At 41.2% G+C, this 20152-nt stretch overlaps 1 protein-coding gene across 2 annotated transcripts in view; it reads left to right on the plus strand.

Annotated features, from left to right (window-relative positions):
• Nucleotides 1-20152, plus strand: part of cacnb2b (calcium channel, voltage-dependent, beta 2b) — a 47796-nt gene that overhangs the window by 24678 nt on the left and 2966 nt on the right. For both annotated transcript variants that reach the window (XM_086175670.1, XM_086175671.1), the window contains exons 2-12: nt 6520-6585; nt 12354-12476; nt 12601-12740; nt 14138-14199; nt 14279-14304; nt 14636-14716; nt 14884-14942; nt 15059-15168; nt 17753-17904; nt 18536-18631; nt 19180-19353. In XM_086175670.1, coding sequence (XP_086031796.1) covers nt 6520-6585; nt 12354-12476; nt 12601-12740; nt 14138-14199; nt 14279-14304; nt 14636-14716; nt 14884-14942; nt 15059-15168; nt 17753-17904; nt 18536-18631; nt 19180-19353 — 1089 coding nt within the window. The remainder of the gene's footprint in view (nt 1-6519; nt 6586-12353; nt 12477-12600; nt 12741-14137; nt 14200-14278; nt 14305-14635; nt 14717-14883; nt 14943-15058; nt 15169-17752; nt 17905-18535; nt 18632-19179; nt 19354-20152) is intronic.

Genomic DNA, 20152 nt, shown 5'->3' on the forward strand with positions numbered 1-20152 from the left:
CGCTTTAATAAATCCCTTGCATTGTGTTGTCAGCCTAATTTTTGTTCAACCAAAGGAAAACAGTTACTACTTGATAAGTCTAAGTAGCCTTTAACAAAATAAATCAAACATAGAAAACAACTAAATAGTTAATTGATGGGGAATTCAAATTGGCTAAAAAGTCATGGCACTATTCTTTGTAATTTACAATCAAATAATCTCCAAGATCCTTTGTGGGATTAAATTTGGCTTAAAGAAGTCCAGGCCATAATTATGCACAATTTGATAATTTTTGCATTCTTATGTGAGGACTAAGAGGTCATGATTGAAGTGTTATAAATATTTGGGAAAGGTCTCTTCCCAATATACCCCTTTTTACCTCTAATAGCAAAAAAAAACAAAAAAAAACACCGGTTTCTCGCTAGCTACAAATCTGTACATATGCATGTCTCTACGGTGTGCTCGAGTATCAAGAGAGGCACCTTCAAATAAAAAGCATTTTCATTGTTATTATAATATCTTAACAGAATAGCTCAGGTTGAGATTAATTACAGCTAAGTATTGATTGCCTGGATAAGAAAAGCCAATGTAATTTAAATGTTTGTAGTTGCAAGAAACTGTTAAGAATAGGAGGTGGAATTTGGCAGCAGGGAGGCGCAGTACTAAGCGCTGCCTTATAACCCTGTTTCGTTTCTCACAGGTGGCCTTTTTTTGTGGCGTTTCCATGTTCTCTCAGTGTCTCCGTGGGTTTGCTCCGGTTTCCTCCAAAAGTTGCCCAGATGTGTGAATGAGAGAGTGTATGGCTGTTTGTCTCAGTATGTGGCAATTGACTCACGACCATACCTGGGGATACCACCTCTTGCCTAGTAACGGTTGGTATAGGCTCCATCATCCCTGCAACTTTGAGTGGTGTATATGCGGTGGATACAGAGTGAATGGATGTCATTAATTTGGTGGGTGTGTTTCTCTCTACATTAGTTGACTCCCTCATTCCCTTCAGCCATGCTTTTCTGCCAGATTTCATTTCATAATAAACGGTATTTAAGCCGAAATCTTAATAAGTTGACAATGGACCCATTTACAACTGACTTCAAGGCTTGTGGTAAAATCCATCAATGTCTCAAAGTCACACAATGGTTGGCCTGGCAAGTCAATGTGCATCAAAATGTTATCGTGTCAAAAAGAGTGTTGAATGAAACCAAGGGCAATAAAACAATGCATCAATCATGTAGAACAATCAGTTTTTCGATGTTGTTGGATTGCGTGTGCAAGAAGTTTTGAACCTAGACAATGTGCATGAATATGAAAGTATTACTATAATTATTATTCATTGCTATTATTATATTTAAGCTTTTTCATGTCAGTCCATGCAGTGTAGAACTGGAGCTGGCCTGAGTCAAAGATTAGACTCAAAAGAAAATAGCAATATCCTTTCCGCTCCAAAGTTAAAATAAAGCAAAATAATTAATAGATATAATGGAATAGATGGTTCCAAATTATTATACCTAAAGTTCTGAAGAACTGAAGAAGCTCCTCAGATGAGTGGTGAAACATCTTCAAGTGAAGACATTCAAGTGCAGTTGCCAAGACAAGAAGATTTCAACAAGATTTATACTATCATGGTACTGACAGGAAGAGAAATGGAGTAAGAGTTGTCTTGAAAGAGGAATTTGTGAGGAATGTTCTGGAGGTGAAGAGAATGTCAGATAGACTTATGAGTCTGAAACTGGATATTGAAGGTGTGATGCTCAATGTTGTTAGTGGCTATGCCTCCTCAAACTCACACCACACCTCTGGAGAAGGAGAAGTTCTAGAATGAGTTAGATGAAGTGATGCAGAATATCCCCAGAGATGAGAGCAGTAATTGGTATTGACTTCAGTGGGCATGTTGGTGCAGGCAATAGAGCTGATGAAGAAGTGATGGGCAGGTTCGGTATACAGGATAGGAATGCAGGGGGACAAATGGTGGTAGACTTTGCGAAAAGGATGGCAAAGGCTGTAGTAAATATGTGAAGTTGGACAAAAGAAGTGGCACACTAAGGGGACTGAAGAGAAGAGACAGGAGTACTGGGAGACACAGAGTAAGGTAAAGATAGAGGTTGATGACTTGTATGCTTGTATACAATAAGGGGGGAGAGCATGATTGATACAAGTTGGCGAAACAGAGAGATAAAGATGGAAAGGATGTACAGCAGGTCCGGGCGATTAAGGATAGAGAGGGAAGTGTCTAGGTGAGGCAGCAGCGGAGTTTCTGGTTAGATTATTCAACAGGATCTTAGAGAGTGAGAAGATACCTAAGGGATGGAGACGAAGTGTGATGGTGCCCATTTTTAAGAATAAGGTGGATTTGCAGAACTGCGGTAAATATAGAAGGAAAAAGCTGATGACATACAATGAAGTTATGGGAAAGACTAGTGGAAACTAGACTGAGAGCAGAAGTCGGCATTTGTGAACAGCAGTGTGGCTTCATGCCTAGAAAGAGTACTATAAATGCAGCATTTACTTTGAGAATGCTAACAGAGAAGTACAGAGAAGGTCACAAGGAGCTGCATTGCAGTTTTGTAGACCTAGAAAAAGCATGCAACAGGGTGCCATGAGAGGAACTCTGGTATTGTATGAGGAAGTCTTGAGTGGCAGTGGTTAGACTGGTGTAGTAGAACATGCGTGCTAGCTGGTAGACAGTGGTAAGGTGTGTTGTAGCTGTAGAAGTTCAAGGTGGAGGTGGGACTCCATCAGGGATCAGCTCTGAGCCCCTTCTTGTTTGCAGTGGAGATGGATAGGCTCACAGATGAGATCAGACAGTAATCTCCATGGACCATGACATTTGCAGATGACATTTGGATGTATAGTGAGAGCAGGGAGCAGGTTGAGGAAAATCTAGAGAGGTGGAGGTATGCTCTGGAAAGGAGAGGAATGAAGGTTAGTCACAGCAAGACAGAATATATTTGTGTGAATGAGAGGAACCCGGGTAGAACGGTGAGGCTACAGGGCAGTGGAGATCAAGTTGATGGAGGATTTCAAGAACTTAGGGTCCAGAGAAATGGAGAGTGTGAAAAAGAGGTAAAGAAACAGGTTCAAGCAGGTTGGAATGGGTGGAAAAAAGTGTCAGGGGCACTATGGTACTATAGAAGACTATCAGACAGAATGAAAGGTGTACAATACATTGGTGATACCAGCAATTCTCTATGGTTTAGAAACAGTGACATTGATGAAAAGACAGGAGGCAGAGCTGGAGGTCACAGAGATGAAGAGGTTCTTAATTGGAGTAACAAGTATGGGATATGATCAGGAATGAGTCCATCAGAGGTACAGCACATGTCAGATGTTTTGGAGAGAGGGTCATGTACAGAATACAGGCATTTGGCAAATGCTTTTATCCAAAGCAACAGTGGAGATGCCAGGGATTGAACCCAGCACCTCATGTATGCGAAACATGCACTACACATTACAGAATATATTGATAGACTAGGAATGGAATTAGAGCTGCACATGCAGGAGGTCTAGAGGAAGACCAAAGAGATAATTTTATAGATGCAGTGAGAGAGGATGTAAAGTTAGTTGGTGTGATAGAGGAGGATACAGAGAATAGGTTTGGATGGAGAGGGTTGATTCGCTGTGGCAACCCCTGAAGGAAAAGAAGAAGATGTCAGCATCAGTTGTGAATGGGCTCTAACCCAGATTCCTAGAAATCAAATTTACCAAGTCAATTTTCTTTTAAAGAAATTCCATCCATCAATCCATTAATTGTCTTTCGGCTTGTTTGGGATCCCGTTTTGTACCAAAAATTGTTCCTTGTTTATTTCTTCATTTTGCTATGTTTTAGAAGATGTATGTGTTCATGGCCCATTTGCTACACCAATTCAAAAACATGTGTACTCCACACACAAAGGGACCCAGTGAGAATCGTACTAAGGAATACAACATCATAAAAATCTGATGTTTTGTACATTCTTGCTTCCTTCTTGCTCTGCGGAAGCGCTAAACACTGCGCCGCCATGCAGCAAATATATATATATCAATCCATCTACTGCTGGAGGTGGGTGATATACATATACAGTACATATGTGTGTGTGTGTGTGTGTGTGTGTGTGTATTCTGAACATGTCTCTGAACATGTCAACCTCACAGTACCGAGTATGTTTATGAAACCATTTTTAAACATTAACCTAACCATTGGTAATGTGCATTTGTAAAAAATTGGACCGCTAAAGTCCTAATAATTTGACTTTGTGATTCAGACATGTATCTTGACAAGCCACTGATATTGGGGCCTGTAATGCCCCCTGCATAACATAGAGGGCATTAATTACCATATCTGCAAGGGTACAATCTAATCTCTGCCATGCAGAAACCTTGAGGTTTCTACTGTACCAGCTTTGTGATATTCAAAGACAGAAATTGGTCTGTAGTTGAGAGGCACAGCGCTTAGAAGAAAAGAAATGATAAAGTAGCCACTGTAAAAATGAGTCACTACAATTAGCTAAAATGTCAAGCTAACCTAGCTTTATAAAGCATTTGTGATAATTTCTTTCAACTTCTATTATATAAGTAATGTAATGCAAGGGGAAATCAAAATTATCTGGGCGGCATGGTTGCGCACTGATTAGGGCTTCCTGGTTGAATTTCAACAGGAATTTGTGTGGAGTTTGATTGTTTTCTGCATGGATCCCTTGAAGAGTGAATGAGTAACTGAATGATTGTATGTGTCGATATGACGTGAATGACAGAAAGCATGATTTTACTGTATGCCTATATGTGGCCCTGTGATTGACCGTTGACTAATCCAGGGTGAACCCCCGGCTCTTGCTAAATTTCAGGTGGGAAAGGCTTCTGTCTATGCTCAATGCAAGATAAAACAGTGTGGATGGTAAAAAATGAAAATATTTGTATTCATTCGTATTTCCTCTCAGAAATATTTTTGACTGTCATAAAAAAGAAAAACAAGTAAAAGAAAAATTGGACAGGTACTTGGAATTTGGTTTTAATTATTTAGAAATAAAACAATGAAAAGTTTTTTTGCCCCTTCTGAGTTGCATGTATGACTAACATTATACAGACATGTGTGAGGCATATACTCCACCTCCTGGGCAAAAGAAGCTTTGTCCTGCTGCATCAGCTGTCTCTCTCTCTGCTGCAGTGACTTGGTCTATGGATGGAGAGACGCCGCCGCGGCAGCACTCTGAGCACCAGAGGATCCCAGACATCCACCTACTTATCAGTGCTCTCTGTGTGATTAGTGACCTACTTTTTACCATTTTTTGGCCCCACAAATGAGAAATGAACACACATATAAAATTTGCGCTGTTGACTGTGAACAGTCGTTTCAAAAGTGACAGCAGCAGCAGGTCATTTATGGTTGTTGAACCTCAGATCCAGGAGGAAAAGTGTGGTTTTCATCCAGGTCATAGAACTGTGGACCAGCTCTATACCCTCACCAGGGGGTGGGGGGGTGGGAGTTTGCCCAACCAGTCTACATGTGTTTTGTGGAACTAGAGAAGGCATTTGACCGTGTCCCACAGGCAATCCTGTTGGGGGGGTTCTCCAGGAGTATGGGGTACTAAATCCCGTTATACGGGCTGTTCGGTCCCTGTATGACCGGCTTTTATGGTATCCATAACTTTTATGGACAGAATTTCTAGGCGCAGCCAGGGCATCGAGGGGAACCAGTTTGGTGGCCGCAGGGTCGAGTCCCTGCTTTTTACAGATGACGTGGCTTGGGCATCTGGTCATGATGCCCAAGCATCATGTTCCAGACATGTAAATTTGGGAGGAGACCAGGGGGACCCAGGACACACTGGAAAGACTATATCTCCAGGCTGGCCTGAGAATGCCCTGGGGTCCCCCCAGAGGAGTTGGACCATGTGGGGGAGGAGAGGGAGGTCTGGGTCTCACTGCTCCGGATGCTGCCCCGTTACCTGACTCCGTGTAAGCGGGGGAAGATGGATGGACGGATATATTTATAATTGTGTCCATACTAACAGTCAATGTTCAAATGCAGTTTTGTCGTTCTATTATGTGTTTGTATACGTACAGGTATATATTCTTTAAATGTTCTGCTCTCCTTTCCTAGGTTTTAGCAAGCTTGAAACTAATATTGTATAAGACTACATCAGCATTGTTCAAATTTCATCTCTTGAGTTATCGTGAATCACATCAAGCTTTTAAAATGATGTTAACCACCCACAAAATATAATGTTGATCATTTTTAGTTCTTATGTCGTTTCAGGTTATATTCAACACAGTTTGTTTCTTTATTCATCTTACCCCCCCTAAAATATTACTGACGACGTTCCACCATTAGATGCCAGTGACATTATATCTTTGATATGTAATCAACATATCAATGTTTGATACGTAAGGCCTCCTTGGAATGACACTGATTTCAGATATTTCGGTGAAAACCGACATCAGTATGTTTATATGTATGAAAAATAATACTCACTTATCATGCGCGTTGAGTATGATCCAGGTAATGTTTTTGTTTTTTTTAATACAATGCAAAGTATGTTGCTTATCTTATTCTATCCAATTCTGTCCCAGGGAGAACGTCAGGACTCAGATGCTGTTGAGGAAAGAAATGCACAGGTGCAGCTGGAGAAAGCGAAGGTAACGTTATTTGCACCGCAACACCTACACCAACGCTTCCTTTATTCACGCATTCTGTTCTCAAGGATATTATATAACATAAAGGAAACACAGACATTACAGACAAATTACATTGTGTTTAAAAATGAATAATTCATGTATTGTCTTGCTGTATTTTTAGACAATTAGTGTTTGTAGAAGCATGTTGATACTGATTCTAGTTGATGTTGGAAATAAATCTGAAGTAACTCTTACACTTTCTGCCTTCCTCCTCTGTATTTCATCTGAAGAATGGTATCAGTTTACCTAGTTCTGTATTTTCTACAGCAACAGTATACTTTCCCTGCCAAATGCAGAGACACAACACTTGTGTACATGTCTAGCTTTTATAGAAGTCACTTTAAGTCCAGGTTAGGTAAATACTGGTGTTCTGGTGTGAGAAGAAAGGATTGCGGAGATGACGGCAGGTTCTAACATTATTCATCAAACGCCAACAACAACTGATTGTGAACTTCTGGGATGGCTGATATATCCCCACCTTAACCGCGCCCCCCCAGCCCCTTGTCCCATGGGGTGAGTTGCCACGCCCCTTAGTGTCTGCCACACAAGCCCCCCCGAACACCCAAAACACCCTGAAACCCTAATGAATCCCTCATGGGAGGCCTGGTCAGCCATAACAGCTGTGTTGTCCCTCGATTGAAGGGGGACAATGTGAACAGGAGGCACCGGACGCTTGACCTGCAGTGGCGCTGCTGGAGTCCTGGACAGAGGGCGACCACCGCGGGTAACCTGGAAGGGAGACACTACTTCACGAGCCACCCTGTGTTCAACCAATCCAGCGTGACACGCTGCCTACACCCATGTCCAGCACGAAACTCTTAGCGTCCGCATCAAGAGCCTGCAACAGCCTATCGTAAGGGGGATGTAGAGGCGAGCAGTGAATGTCATGCCTCACAAACACGACATGAGGTCCGCAGGCACAAAAGCCTGTGGGAAACTGGGCCTGGAAACTGAGAGCCAAGAGGCACGACAAGATCTGTGGACAGACGGGGTGGTGAAGCAGAACTCTCAGGCAAAAATGTATCCGGGACCCGTAGCTGCTGACTTAGCACTAGCTTGGTGACTAAGACGTTGAGGTTGTAATCCAGAGCAAATGGTCAATCCAGTTGTCGCCTTAGAGCGTGGCCCACAATGCTGCCTTAAGGGACCAGTGGAACTGCTCACACAAGCCTGAGGGCGGTATGTCGTCATGCGGTGTACCGTCCCCCCCAAAGACCCTGCCAGTGCTGACCAGAGCGCCAACACAGACTGTGGACCTCTGTCCAAAATATCTGTCCAAAGTAATGTCGGATGGGGTGCCAAAATGTGCAACCCAGGAAGAAAGATTACCCTGGGACATATCCGTGGTGTCATTGAAGACAGCGGGACCATTTCCAGCTACCTGGTGGTTCAATCAACCATGGTGAGCAGGTGGGTAAAGCCCTGTGAAGGAGGTAGAGGGCCCACCAGTTCGACGCAAATGTCGTCAAAGCACTTGGCAGGAATCGGAAATGGCTCGAGGGCTGCGCCAATGTGCTGGTGAATTTTGGCGCACTGGCATGCCACACATGCAGCTGCCTTCTCCTTGACGTCTCTAAGAACGCCAGACCAGAGAAACTTAGTGCACACCAGATTCACTGACACCCAGCCCCCTGGATGTGAGAAGGTGTATACCAAGTCGAAAACAACAGCCAGCCACTAGAACCACTGGGAAGGAACTGCTGGTAGAGACGTCACAGAGGAGGGTAGGGCTACCTTCCTGCACAACCACGTCCTCTATCTCGAGGCCAGTGTTTGTTGACTTCAGGGCAAGGAAGTCCACATCGCCGGGTTGGTTGGCAGTAATAACAGAGAAATCCATCACGAAGTGCACAGGGCACACGAGCACCCATTACAGGCAGGCTATCCTGTTTGTGGCTAAAGAACGCAAGGGGTTGCAATGCATTCGCCACTTGCTGTTCCCCCACAGCCCCGACCCATCAGTCGTATATGCAATGGGAGCCACGGGTGTGGGATGGGCGAGAAAAGCCGCAATAGCCTCATTAAAAGCCCAAATGCATTCCAGAGTAGAGTCACTCGACCTTTGCCTGCCTGGACTGCAAAGCCCCATAAAGCAGCTGAAGGAGGTGGGAAATGTGAGAGAGCAAACAGTTGTAGAAATTCACCATGCCCAAGAACTCCTGCAATGCCTTGACCGAGCCTGGGCAAGGAAATTCAGGTACCGCTTGTACCTTTAAAGAGAAGGGGACTCCGCGAAATGCGGCGCCCCAACAAGTCAATAACCGGCAGTCCAAGCTGGCACCAATCCGGGTTGACTATGAGGCTATGTTCGTTTAAACCAATGGAAAACCTGTGTCAGGTGTTTCGGGTGCTCATCAGCCAATTGGCTGGCCACAAGAATGTCATTGAGATAGATGAATACAAACGCAAGTTCGCACAGCACTGAGTCCATGAACCTCTGGAGCAGCTCCTGTCAAACCGAAAGGCATGTGTAGAAACTCGAAAAGCCCAAATGGTGTGATCACTATAGGCTAGGGAACGTCTTCCATATGCACGATCACCTGGTGATAACGACTCACCGTGTCCACCTTGGAAATGATCGTGGCACCACACAGCCACATGGAGAAATCCTGAATGGGGGGGATGGGGTAGCAGTCATTCGTGGTGACATTGTTCAACCTGCGAAAGTCACCGCAAGGACGCCACGCCCTGTCAGCCTTGGGCAGATGTGTAGCGGGAGGGCGGCATGGGCTGTTGGACTGCCTCACAATTCCCAGATGCTCCATGATGGCGCACTCCTCTTGAGCAGTTGCTAGCTTGACCATCTTCTGTGTGAAAACAGGAAGTCCCAACGTGGGGATGAAGAGTTCCACACCATGGTTAGTAAATGCGGTGGAAAAGGCGGGCGTAGTGAGCATCGGAAATTCTGCCAGTTTCCTCACGTCAACGAGCAGACCATTCACACACAGGAAGTACGTGTCAATGATGGGGACCATGATGGAGGTGATCACAAAATACCACTCAAAATGATGGTCATGAAAAAAAACAGACACTGACCTCAAGTCAAATGTCTCAGTTGACAAACCGTTAGCAGCACTCAGCAGCAGGCTGCCATCTAATGCCTGTGTATCCGCTGGCGCCAGAGGGAGTAGGCTCTTATGTGAGCCAGAGTCCACCAGAAATCATCTTCCTGACCTCAACTCCCTGATGAACAACAACTCGGTGTGTCCACCGCCGTCCACAGCTGCCACTTGAGCACCAGCCATGGATCTCCTCGGCGCCTTGAAGGAGCACGGTGGAACGCAGCGACGAGCCTTTCCGCCGAACCGCTGGTAGAAAAAGCAGAGGCGAGTCCTGCGTCACCTCTGGACGGTCACTCCGGCCACTGCAGCGGGATCCACGTTCCCTGGCACCGTCTGCAGTGAATCCGGCATGTCGCTCTGGACAGCTTGCTGCCTGGTAGATAGGAGGACGCGGTTGGTCTCCTCCGCCAGACCCTGGCGGTCACCAGCGGCCAGACAGTGGAGGCAGAAGCTGCCGCAGGAAGATGTGCAGGAAAAGGAAACTGCCTTCATCCAATCTGCACAGTGACAGTATGTTGTCCATGAAGTCGACAATGGCCCCATCGCCCGAACCAGACTGGAACAGGAGTCCTTGGAAGACAGACTGCTTCCAGAGCAGAAGCTGTTTGAAGGCAGCGCGTGTCGCACAACAGCTGCAAAACTTGCCTTGCGGACTGTTGATCTAGCACAGTAACAATGAGGAAGTACCTGGCATCATTCGAGACAATTCCACACAGGTGGAAAAGCGCCTTGACGTACTGCAACCAGGAAGCAGGGTTGCTCTGCCTGACCTCCAGGAGCGCAAAGCCGAAGGAGGAACGGCCTGCTGTGGGAGTTGGGCCAACGTGGCTGAAGTGTAGTCGCGCACTCTGTTCGAGTCAGACATGTCCAGAACGGAGTCCCCAATGTGGTGTGAGAAAGAAGAATTGGAGAGACAACGTTCTAACTTATTCATCAAACACCAACAACAACTGTCTGAACTGCCGGGATCGATAATATATCCCTGGCTTAATCGACCTCCCAGCCCCTTGTCCTGTGGGGTGAGAGGCCACGTCATTTAGTGTCAGCCACTAAAAATACAACACATTATTGAAACACCTTTGGCAGTTTTCATTGGCGTAACAACATTATTTTTTTTTAACGATGATTTTCAGTGGTTGTAGTGTAAGAATTTGGTCAGGTTGTAGTGTAAACATTTGTCGAATGCCAAGATATTGAGTCTTTCAGTCATCTCTTTATCTTGAGCCTTAGAGAATTAATGATGCATAATCGATGACAGTCTTTAGCATGTCAAAGGTATGGTGTAGATGAGAAGCATAATTTCAACTTCATAGTTCGTTTAACAGAATGTATCTTCTTATTACAGGTAAAATGAGGGGATTTGAAAAAATGAAATAAATAAATACATTTCTAAAAAATCTAATTATGAAAGTGTAAAATCTTAGTACCTTGTATTTTGATTTATCCTTCATAGTTCATGTTAATTACCAATGTATTAGTTACATATATTTTAAAAAGTACACTCCAATTGATTTAAAAACATTTTCTATCATTTGGTTGTATACTTGTATGCTTTTATGTTATGGGAAATAAGTTGAAACATGTCCATACAAGTTTCAAAAAGAGTGGCATTGTAGCTTCTACTTCACAGCAAGAATGTTCAAGCCTGACAGAGGACCTTCTTGTGTGGAGTCTCCATGTTCTCCTTGTATATGTGTGCCGAATTATGACCCAGCCTACCCATGAACCTGGGTGCAAATAAGTTATATAGATAATGAATGTATGTTTCAAAAGTGCAGAACTTGACAGGTTTTTTTGGGGGGTTGTTTTTTTTTCCAATTTTGAACCAGAACATTGTGTGAAATATTTGATGGAAAAAATGAGTGTCAAGTCAAACAAAAACTATCAGCCTTACTCAAGTGGGCAGGTCCCCTGCCATGGCCATAAAGCACTCAGATAGATAAAGACAAATACAACATAAAAACCGGTATAAAATTATTGGAGTAGAACCACTGTTTACTCCTTAAAAGCATGAAATATTGAATATTGAATTTATTGGTCTCCTTTGGATTTCATGTATTCCTCCCATGGTTATATTCCCATGGTATAATTAAAGCAGCGAACATACTCATATGGTCCCTTGCTTTCTTGCAGGCCATTTTATTCCTATAAATTAATATCTCCATTGTAAAATGATCAGCCTAATTGTCACAACACTGCTACTCCACTTTCATAAGCTTATGACACCAATAGGCATTTCATCAGAAGAAAGCTCTCATCCCACCAAGAGATGGACAAAACAGGCCTTTTCAGAACAAATATTTAAGTTTATTGCTGTAATAGCATGACTGTTTATAGGATTATTGATGAGTCTGTCCTTAGACTGTCATAACTGTCACAAAGAACTGCTATTTTTTGCATTAGATGCATAAATTAAAAGCCAAGGATGTTTGTGATTCATACATTCATGTACACAAGTTCCTGTGCATTGTGCGTCAATGAAAGAGTTGAGTTCAGCATAATCAAATCAAATCTCCTTATTGGTATCAAATTCATCTGATATGTTTATAAGCTGTGAGTAAACTCCAGAGGGAACAGTGAACAAAATTACTGTATGATGCATACACTTCTATAAGACCCAAGTCTTGGATTAAAAATTTGTCACAATCCACCATCTTGTTTCCACAGTACAAGCCTGTTGCTTTTGCTGTACGCTGCAACTTCTCTTACATGCCAGCTGATGACGACAACGTCCCTGTGCCAGGTCAGGCTGTTACCTTTGAGGCCAAAGATTTCCTCCATGTTAAAGAGGTATGGAAGACACACACACACATACACAGAAACACACAGACACTCACACATGCATGGACGGTAATTTTTGCTGGAAGACTGTGCTGACCTTTTTAAATTGACATTTTTCTTTTGCTAAAAACAGAAGTTTAACAACGAGTGGTGGATTGGACGGCCAGTGAAGGAGGATGGTGTGGTGGGATTCATCCCCAGTCCTGTCAATCTGGAAACTATTCTCATTAGAAGAGAAGTCCAGGCAAGGAAAGCTGCAAAGGCCTTAGCAAAGTATGTACAACAACTTTATTTTTTAATTTGTAAGTTAGATGGTAAGTTAGTCCTTTGAATAACTGAAAGTTGTATGCATGCTATAGATTTAACCACTTAAGTAATTCATATTTCAATTTTAATAATTAACGATTAATGAATTGATTGATTCATGCATTCATTTCAATGTAAAATTCATAGGTTTAACCAATACCTGTAATGCCAGTACCTCCTTGGAATTTTGACAGACCAGTGCAAATTGACAGGACCTCTCAGCACAAGACATTCAGCCATATAACACCAAGTACAACTAATTCTTTGTATATGTGTGTGTGTGTGTGTGTGTGTGTGTGTGTGTGTGTGTGTGTGTGTGTGTGTGTATGTTTCTGTGTATGTGTTAGTGTGAGACAGTGAGAGAGACTGCATTCACACAACTTTTATTATCATAATTCTTTTAATATGAATAGATAATAAAATATTGACAAATACATTGGTTTTTATGTTAATGTAATTTGCTACCAAAACAACTGTAAACACTAACTTGGAAATTTGTCATTGAAGCAAACTCTACACTAGATTCAAGGGTTTACACATTAAAGTTTTACACAAAAGGTTCCTCTTTCGACATGAATAAATGACTTTGGAAATATATCATCATTTATCATTTTTGGAAAGAAATTGTGAAATTCGGTTAATCATATAGGCTTTAAAAACATCTTACATCTCATCCAAAAAGACAGATCTGTTTTTGCTCTATATATGTATGTGTGTGTCTTGTAATGTATTACAAAATATGAATAATCGTGCGCAGCATACACATCGAACTTCATTTGACAGCACGGTTGTGGAAACAGGTGGAAGCACCAATTAACTGAGTGACGCTGCAGTCTTGGTAATGACCCATACATACTTAGGTGTCCCCATTAATCACTACATACTGATGAACTCTCATGGATAAGCAGTGAAACTATATATTCAATTTGCATCTACATAGATTACTCACTGAATTCCCTTTTGGTCATAGGTAGCACTACATTTTGGTGTAAGAACAATACCATGTAGCATGATGTTATAACGAATAGGTAAACTCTATTGAAACATGAGTTAGAGCATTAGTTTGGTTGTCGTCATAGTTTCAAGCAGATTTCTCTTAATGAAACACAAAATAGTATATGTGGCAACAAAATTGTTATAGAATTACTTGAAAATCATCGAGAAAATTATCTCATTTTTTTAGAGAAAAGAATTTCAAAAAAGGAAAACAGACTGTTAAAAATAACTAAAATAATCCAGGAAATGAAAAGGGGATATTTTACAAGAGAACCACCGGGGGATGAGCAGTAAATAATTATAATATTGAGGGGTGACATTTTTTTTTTTTTAAATCTCTTCAAGTATGATCTGCTCTGACATTTCAGCAAAGCAGCAGCTCAAGCAGCTCAAGATATGAACTCAAAGAAATACACGCCACCCTCACAAGGTTAGTGTTTTTGTTTAAAAATACTCATACATCCTTTGTTTGGTATGGTGATGAGTTCTCCTATTGTATCTATTAACAGCCAATCAGCAGGTGAAAAAGAAACCAGTAAGTGGCTTACCTCTACATTTTTATCATTTTTATCATTTTTTTGTATACACTATATGTGAGTTGTAGATATATATATATATAAAATGAAACCACTGTCACTTTATATTTTTACTTTGAACAGTATGTGTAGATATAAACATGCAAGCATGAGAATAAACAGAAACTTTATCAGCAGTCTATTGACAATATTATAAAATATTATAGCTCGACAGATTTGAGTACAAGAAAATATAAAATCACTTTCACACCCAATTTTCAACATTGCTAAGCTCAGCCATGCCTTACACTGTATGACCAAAGCTAACTTTATGAATCTGCATGGATTTAGGGGGAGCAGGTAGCAATGTATGATGTCGTGCCCACAATGCGCCCTTTGGTTCTAATGGGACCATCACTTAAGGGTTTAGAGGTAAGTCCTCTTAAATCTCAATATATCTACTTTTGATGCCTTTTGTCCATCTTCTTGTTAAGTGAATCTAGATTTTTTTTTTGTTTTGTTTTGTTTTGTTTTGTTTTGTTTTGTTTGATTTGAAGAAAATATCAATTTGAAATGTATGTTTTTTTGTTATATTCTAGGTTACAGATATGATGCAAAAAGCACTATTTGACTTTTTAAAACATCGATTTGAAGGCAGGTTTGTTCTGATTTGTATAATCACACACTCACAAAGACAATAAAAGCACATTAAAATCTAACATCAGAAACCACTGCAATCAGAAAATGCTTATTTTCTTTTTTCTTTTTCTGCAGAATTACAATAACACGGGTCACAGCAGACATCTCTCTGGCCAAAAGGTCCATACTCAACAATCCTGGGAAAAAGGCCTTAATAGACCGGTCAAACACTCGCTCAAATTTAGGTACATGGTTTACTTCTCTCATTCTAACACTGGTATTTTTGACTAATTGAGTTTTGGCATTACTGAAACAATAAAAAAAAAGTAGTCGTAGCTGATTTCAGAAATATATTCCTCAAAACTTGTTCATCTCTTATGCTCCTACAAATGAAACCGTCCTTCTGAAATAGTTAGCAGGAATATTTATTTATTAAGTATTAATTTTCAAAACCAGTACACATCATGGGTACATTTACAATATATTCACAATATAAAGTGATATGTCTTACTGCCTCATTTTAATGGATGAGATTGTTAGAGATAACAGTATGTGTCAAAGTTAATTTGACATACAGTAGCTGCCTTATGGACAATAATGTGTTTGAATCGAAATGTAAGATGAGAAAATGTATCTTCTAATCAAGATAAAAACTGAGCTTATCAACACTGATGACTCGTAGTGCTATCATGCGATGTGTCTTCAGTTTAATCCTGGGTAACTAAGAGGAAAGTGGCATTAAGTTATCTTGTCTTTTAGCTCTCAGCTGGACAGCAAGTAAATAAAATGTCCTCTTTAAGCGCAAGACAAGAAATAGACATTTGATAAAAATATAGGTTGTTGAATTATTTCTGTAAATTACTTGTCGACATCTTTGTGTCGTGGCAAGTGAACTTGAATTTCTTCACTGATAGACATTTCACCCCTCATCTGAGAGGCTTCTTCAGTTCTAATGACCTTTCGGGAGTTTGCAAATATAACTGCCAGGCTTTTGGGCGGGTCGAGATTCTGGTGGCTTGTTATGTTAATATAGGAGTTGATCGCCCAAAACTAGGTCTAAGTGGGTTGTTGTGCTAATGGGGGATGTCGTTTGTTAGGACAAAAAAAGCAACTTTAGTGGGATTATTTGGATAAAACAAAGGATTGAAACCTGTTGGATCACATGAATTGAAGCGCAATGGAAGTTACATTGACTGGCTCTGGTGGTGAATCTTTCCTTGGTGTTTGGAGGGTGCAGAAGGACCTGGTCCGTGTGTGCTGATGCATAGCATCATACATTTGTAAAATACTGTGCCTAAGGCTTCTCCTCTGTTCAGAGATGCTTTTTCTTTTTTGACAGACAGCTTCTTTGACTCCTCTCTCGAACCAGTATCTGTCCAGAATACAGAAATTGCTGTCTCCAAAAGAATGGCCTTTGTCCTTCAGGTATAGGTGGACTGCTGAGTCCTGTCCTGAAGTGGTGGATATCCTGTTGGCCCCTCCGTTTGTGCTGAGGTTGTTTGGTCTCTCCAGTGTAGACATCATCACAATCCTCAGTGCACGTGACAGCATACACCATATTCTCTATCTTATGCATGGGCGTTTTGTCCCTGGGGTGCATCTGTTTTTGTCCCAGGGTGTTGTGGGGATGCTTAGCGTCACCTTTTCACATTCCAATCCAGATAATCCCACAAAAGTTGCTTTTCTCCCAAGGAACAACACCCCCATTAGCTTAACAACCCCCTTAGACCTAGTTTCTGCCAATCAACTCCTACATTTACATAACAAGCCACCATAATCTCAACCCGCCCAAAACCCTGGCAGTTCTATTTGGAAACTCCCCACAGGTCATTAGAACTGAAAAAGCCTCTTGGTTGAGGGTGAAACGTCTTCAAGTGAAGAAATTCAAGTCAAGTTGCCACAACAAGAAGATTTTTCAACAAGACACCATGACCTGGATGCCTCAGAGCCTCCACAGACATGTTCTGGAAAATACTTTTTCACATCATGTTTACATGGTATACTTTTTTCCCCACAGATGTTGCATAATACTATAAGTCATCTTGGGTGCAAGAGAACATTTACTTAGTTTTTTCTACTCTTGTCTTTCTAATTGCTCTCTTTGATCCCAGATGCTGCTGGTATGTATGGCTGAAAGCTCCAGTAGTTCATAAATGTTTGAACACACCACCTTCCCTCTCAGGCCAAAAAGATTAATCATGTTTTTACCAATGGCATATTTTGGCAATATTGTTTAGATATATTGTAATGACTTTGTCCCTCACCGTAAATATGAGTATTATTGATGTGAAGTATATAGTATAGATAAAGTACATAATATATAGCAATATGTTTCCATTGCTGTCCCTGATTGTATTTTCTTCCCCTCCCTCTAGTGGTTTATAAAATCTACTTCACCAGCATAGAGCTCTGGTTATTCAGTAGGATGTGTGTTTCTAAGCAAAGAAAATAGAAGTATATCAGTTGATCTAGTAGCCACATGTCATCTTTTGTGTTATTTTATGAACCTATTTTATGATCCTTATGAACCATTTACCATTTGTCAAGTGATTAGTGCAAATATATGTATCATTTGTTGGATTTGTTTTCAGAAGTGAATCACTGTCCACATAAGTACATGGACTCATTAACTTTACTCTCCCACCCATTTCAGGGTCATGTTTTAATCCCTCTGTAGATTAATGTGGATAATATAGTCAAGACCATTGTCATTTTATAATGCATATTGTGGAATAACTAGATGTAATATAAACTTAGTAATTTATTTTAAATGCTAGTGCAGCAAACATATTCATTTATGTAAAATACCTTATGGCTTTTCATCTCCAGCTCAGATCCAAGGGGAGGTGGAGCGGATCTTTGAGCTGGCCCGCAGCATGCAGTTGGTGGTTCTGGATGCAGACACAGTGAACCACCCCCTCCAAGTCTCCAAAACGTCCCTGGCACCAATTCTTGTTTATGTCAAGATTTCCTCACCCAAAGTAAGCTTCCTGTGAGGAAATTGTAAAAGATGTATATCTTTTTTTTTCCTGACATTATGGATGACTGTCAGTTTCATGATAGAGTTCCTCTTCTTTTCCTTCTGGCTGTTGCTTTCAAGGGTGGCTAAAGTTAATCATCTTCCTCCATCTAACCCTATTCTCTGCATCCTCTTCTCTCACACCAACTAACCTCATGTCTTCTTTCATTACATTTACCGGTACATTAAATAAATCTCCTCTTTGGACTTCCTCTAGGCCTCCTGCCTGGCAATTCCAACTTCAGCAGTCTTCAAACAGTATAGTCAATATAGCATGCGTGCGCTGAACATGTCCAGACTATCTCAATTAGAGTCTCTCTGACTTCTGATGGACTCATTCCTGATCCTATCCACCCTGGTAACTCCCAAAGAGAACCCCCAAATTGCTGATGAAACTGCCACCTCTCGCTCCCCTGCCTATCTTTACCTTGTTTTTTCAACGCCACTTTTACAACACCACCGGTTTCACCATTTTCTTGTACACCTTGCCTTTATTCTGGCTAATAGCGGTAAAGGCATTTAATGCTGAAAAGTGTAATATATACCATTAAATGATTTGTCCCTTTTTCCTGCCTTACAATTTGGGTGTGTAGGTATTGACTCGACTGATCAAGACTCGAGGGAAGTCACAGACAAAACACCTTAATGTGCAGTTGGTTGCAGCAGACAAGCTTGCCCAGTGTCCTCCGGTGAGTCCCTCCAATTGGTATGCACACATATACCTATACACACACACGCCAGAATTGACTGTCAAAATTACTAAAAGCATATGCATATTACTTGAAATTTCATTTAGTATTCAGGGATTTGGTTTTCCCTCTTGCCCACACTGCACTTTTCCATGATGTGTCATAACACTTGTTTGTTATATATGTCATTACCTCCAAAAGAGGTCATTGATAAATTCACAGCCTTTCATTTTTGGTCAGGGACAGTCAATGTACTTCATTGGACATTTTATTCAAGGTAGAGGATTGTATTTATAATCTAAATATATTAGAGGAATTTGTATTGTACACATTTAAAATGTAGGGGACTTTATTGGCATGATCTTTTCAGGAAAAAGGAAACTGTGCTTAAGCCTAAAAATCAGCATTTCTTAATGAATGAATGAATGAATTGATAGACATCAGGACATCACATTTGAATGAAATGTATTTCTCAGTTAATTTCTCATTTATATCACTTTATTCAATGTCTTTTTCTTTCTCCTGTACTCACCCTAATTTTCTTGTAGGAAATGTTCGATGTTATCTTAGATGAGAACCAGCTAACTGACGCCTGTGAGCACATTGCTGATTATTTAGAGTCTTACTGGAGAGCCACACATCCCCCAGAGATGGAGCCTGCAAATGTACTGGTGGCTCAGCTGGCAGAGAATACACTACCCACTAATCCCTCAGCGATACCGGTACTTGAAAAACAATACATATGACATAACAATCCATGAACACTTTAGAATAATAGGATTCATCTCATTTCATTCATCACATCAGTAAGTCTGTTCAATGTGTGAATAATCAGATTGCATGGTTAAATCATTGCTCAGCAAAAAAGGTTTAACATGAATTCACAGTGTGCCAGGTTTGCTTGAAACCACCTAACATCTTCATTTCATCTCTTCTCATCCTTCTCCACTGGAAAGATGCTGAAATGAGATAGGTCTGCCTCTGGTGAGTGAGATGCTGAACAAAAACTCAAATTGCCTTGTAAAGCTAAATGCTAAATATGATGCTAAATATGATCTGTCATTCCTTTTCATTAAAAGATATGATTCTCAGGTGAGTTTTTTTTTCCAATACTTTTCTGTGGGAAATATAATGGTAAAAGTACAGAACAGTATCCTCTTACAAGCCAGTAGCCTACTTATTAAAGGTCGGATGCAAGGCCAGGTTACAGCAGTGGCCCGACTCGCATCCACAACTACAACCCTAACAGTGTTTGTAGCAACTGAAGGGTATGAAGATCGGTTAGTTTGAGAAGTGTCAGGATGAGGCAACGGCTAGGCAGAGTGGAGTAGAAGGAGCATCGGATGAGCGGATATGGAGGAGCACTGTGCCATTTCTTGCATAACCAGGCTGATGAGGCAGGCTTTTTAGCATTGCAATCACTGAATATTGCTATTTAACCCTATGTACATGGCTCAAGAAGACTAGCGAACGCCACCCTATCTCTCAGCTAAAAATAGTGTTAAAGATGGGATGGCTTAA

This window comes from Fistularia commersonii, chromosome 28 (genome assembly GCF_037954325.1).
Source record: "Fistularia commersonii isolate RoL2024-O1a breed Wild chromosome 28, RoL_Fcom_v1.0, whole genome shotgun sequence".
Classification (NCBI taxonomy): domain Eukaryota; kingdom Metazoa; phylum Chordata; class Actinopteri; order Syngnathiformes; family Fistulariidae; genus Fistularia; species Fistularia commersonii.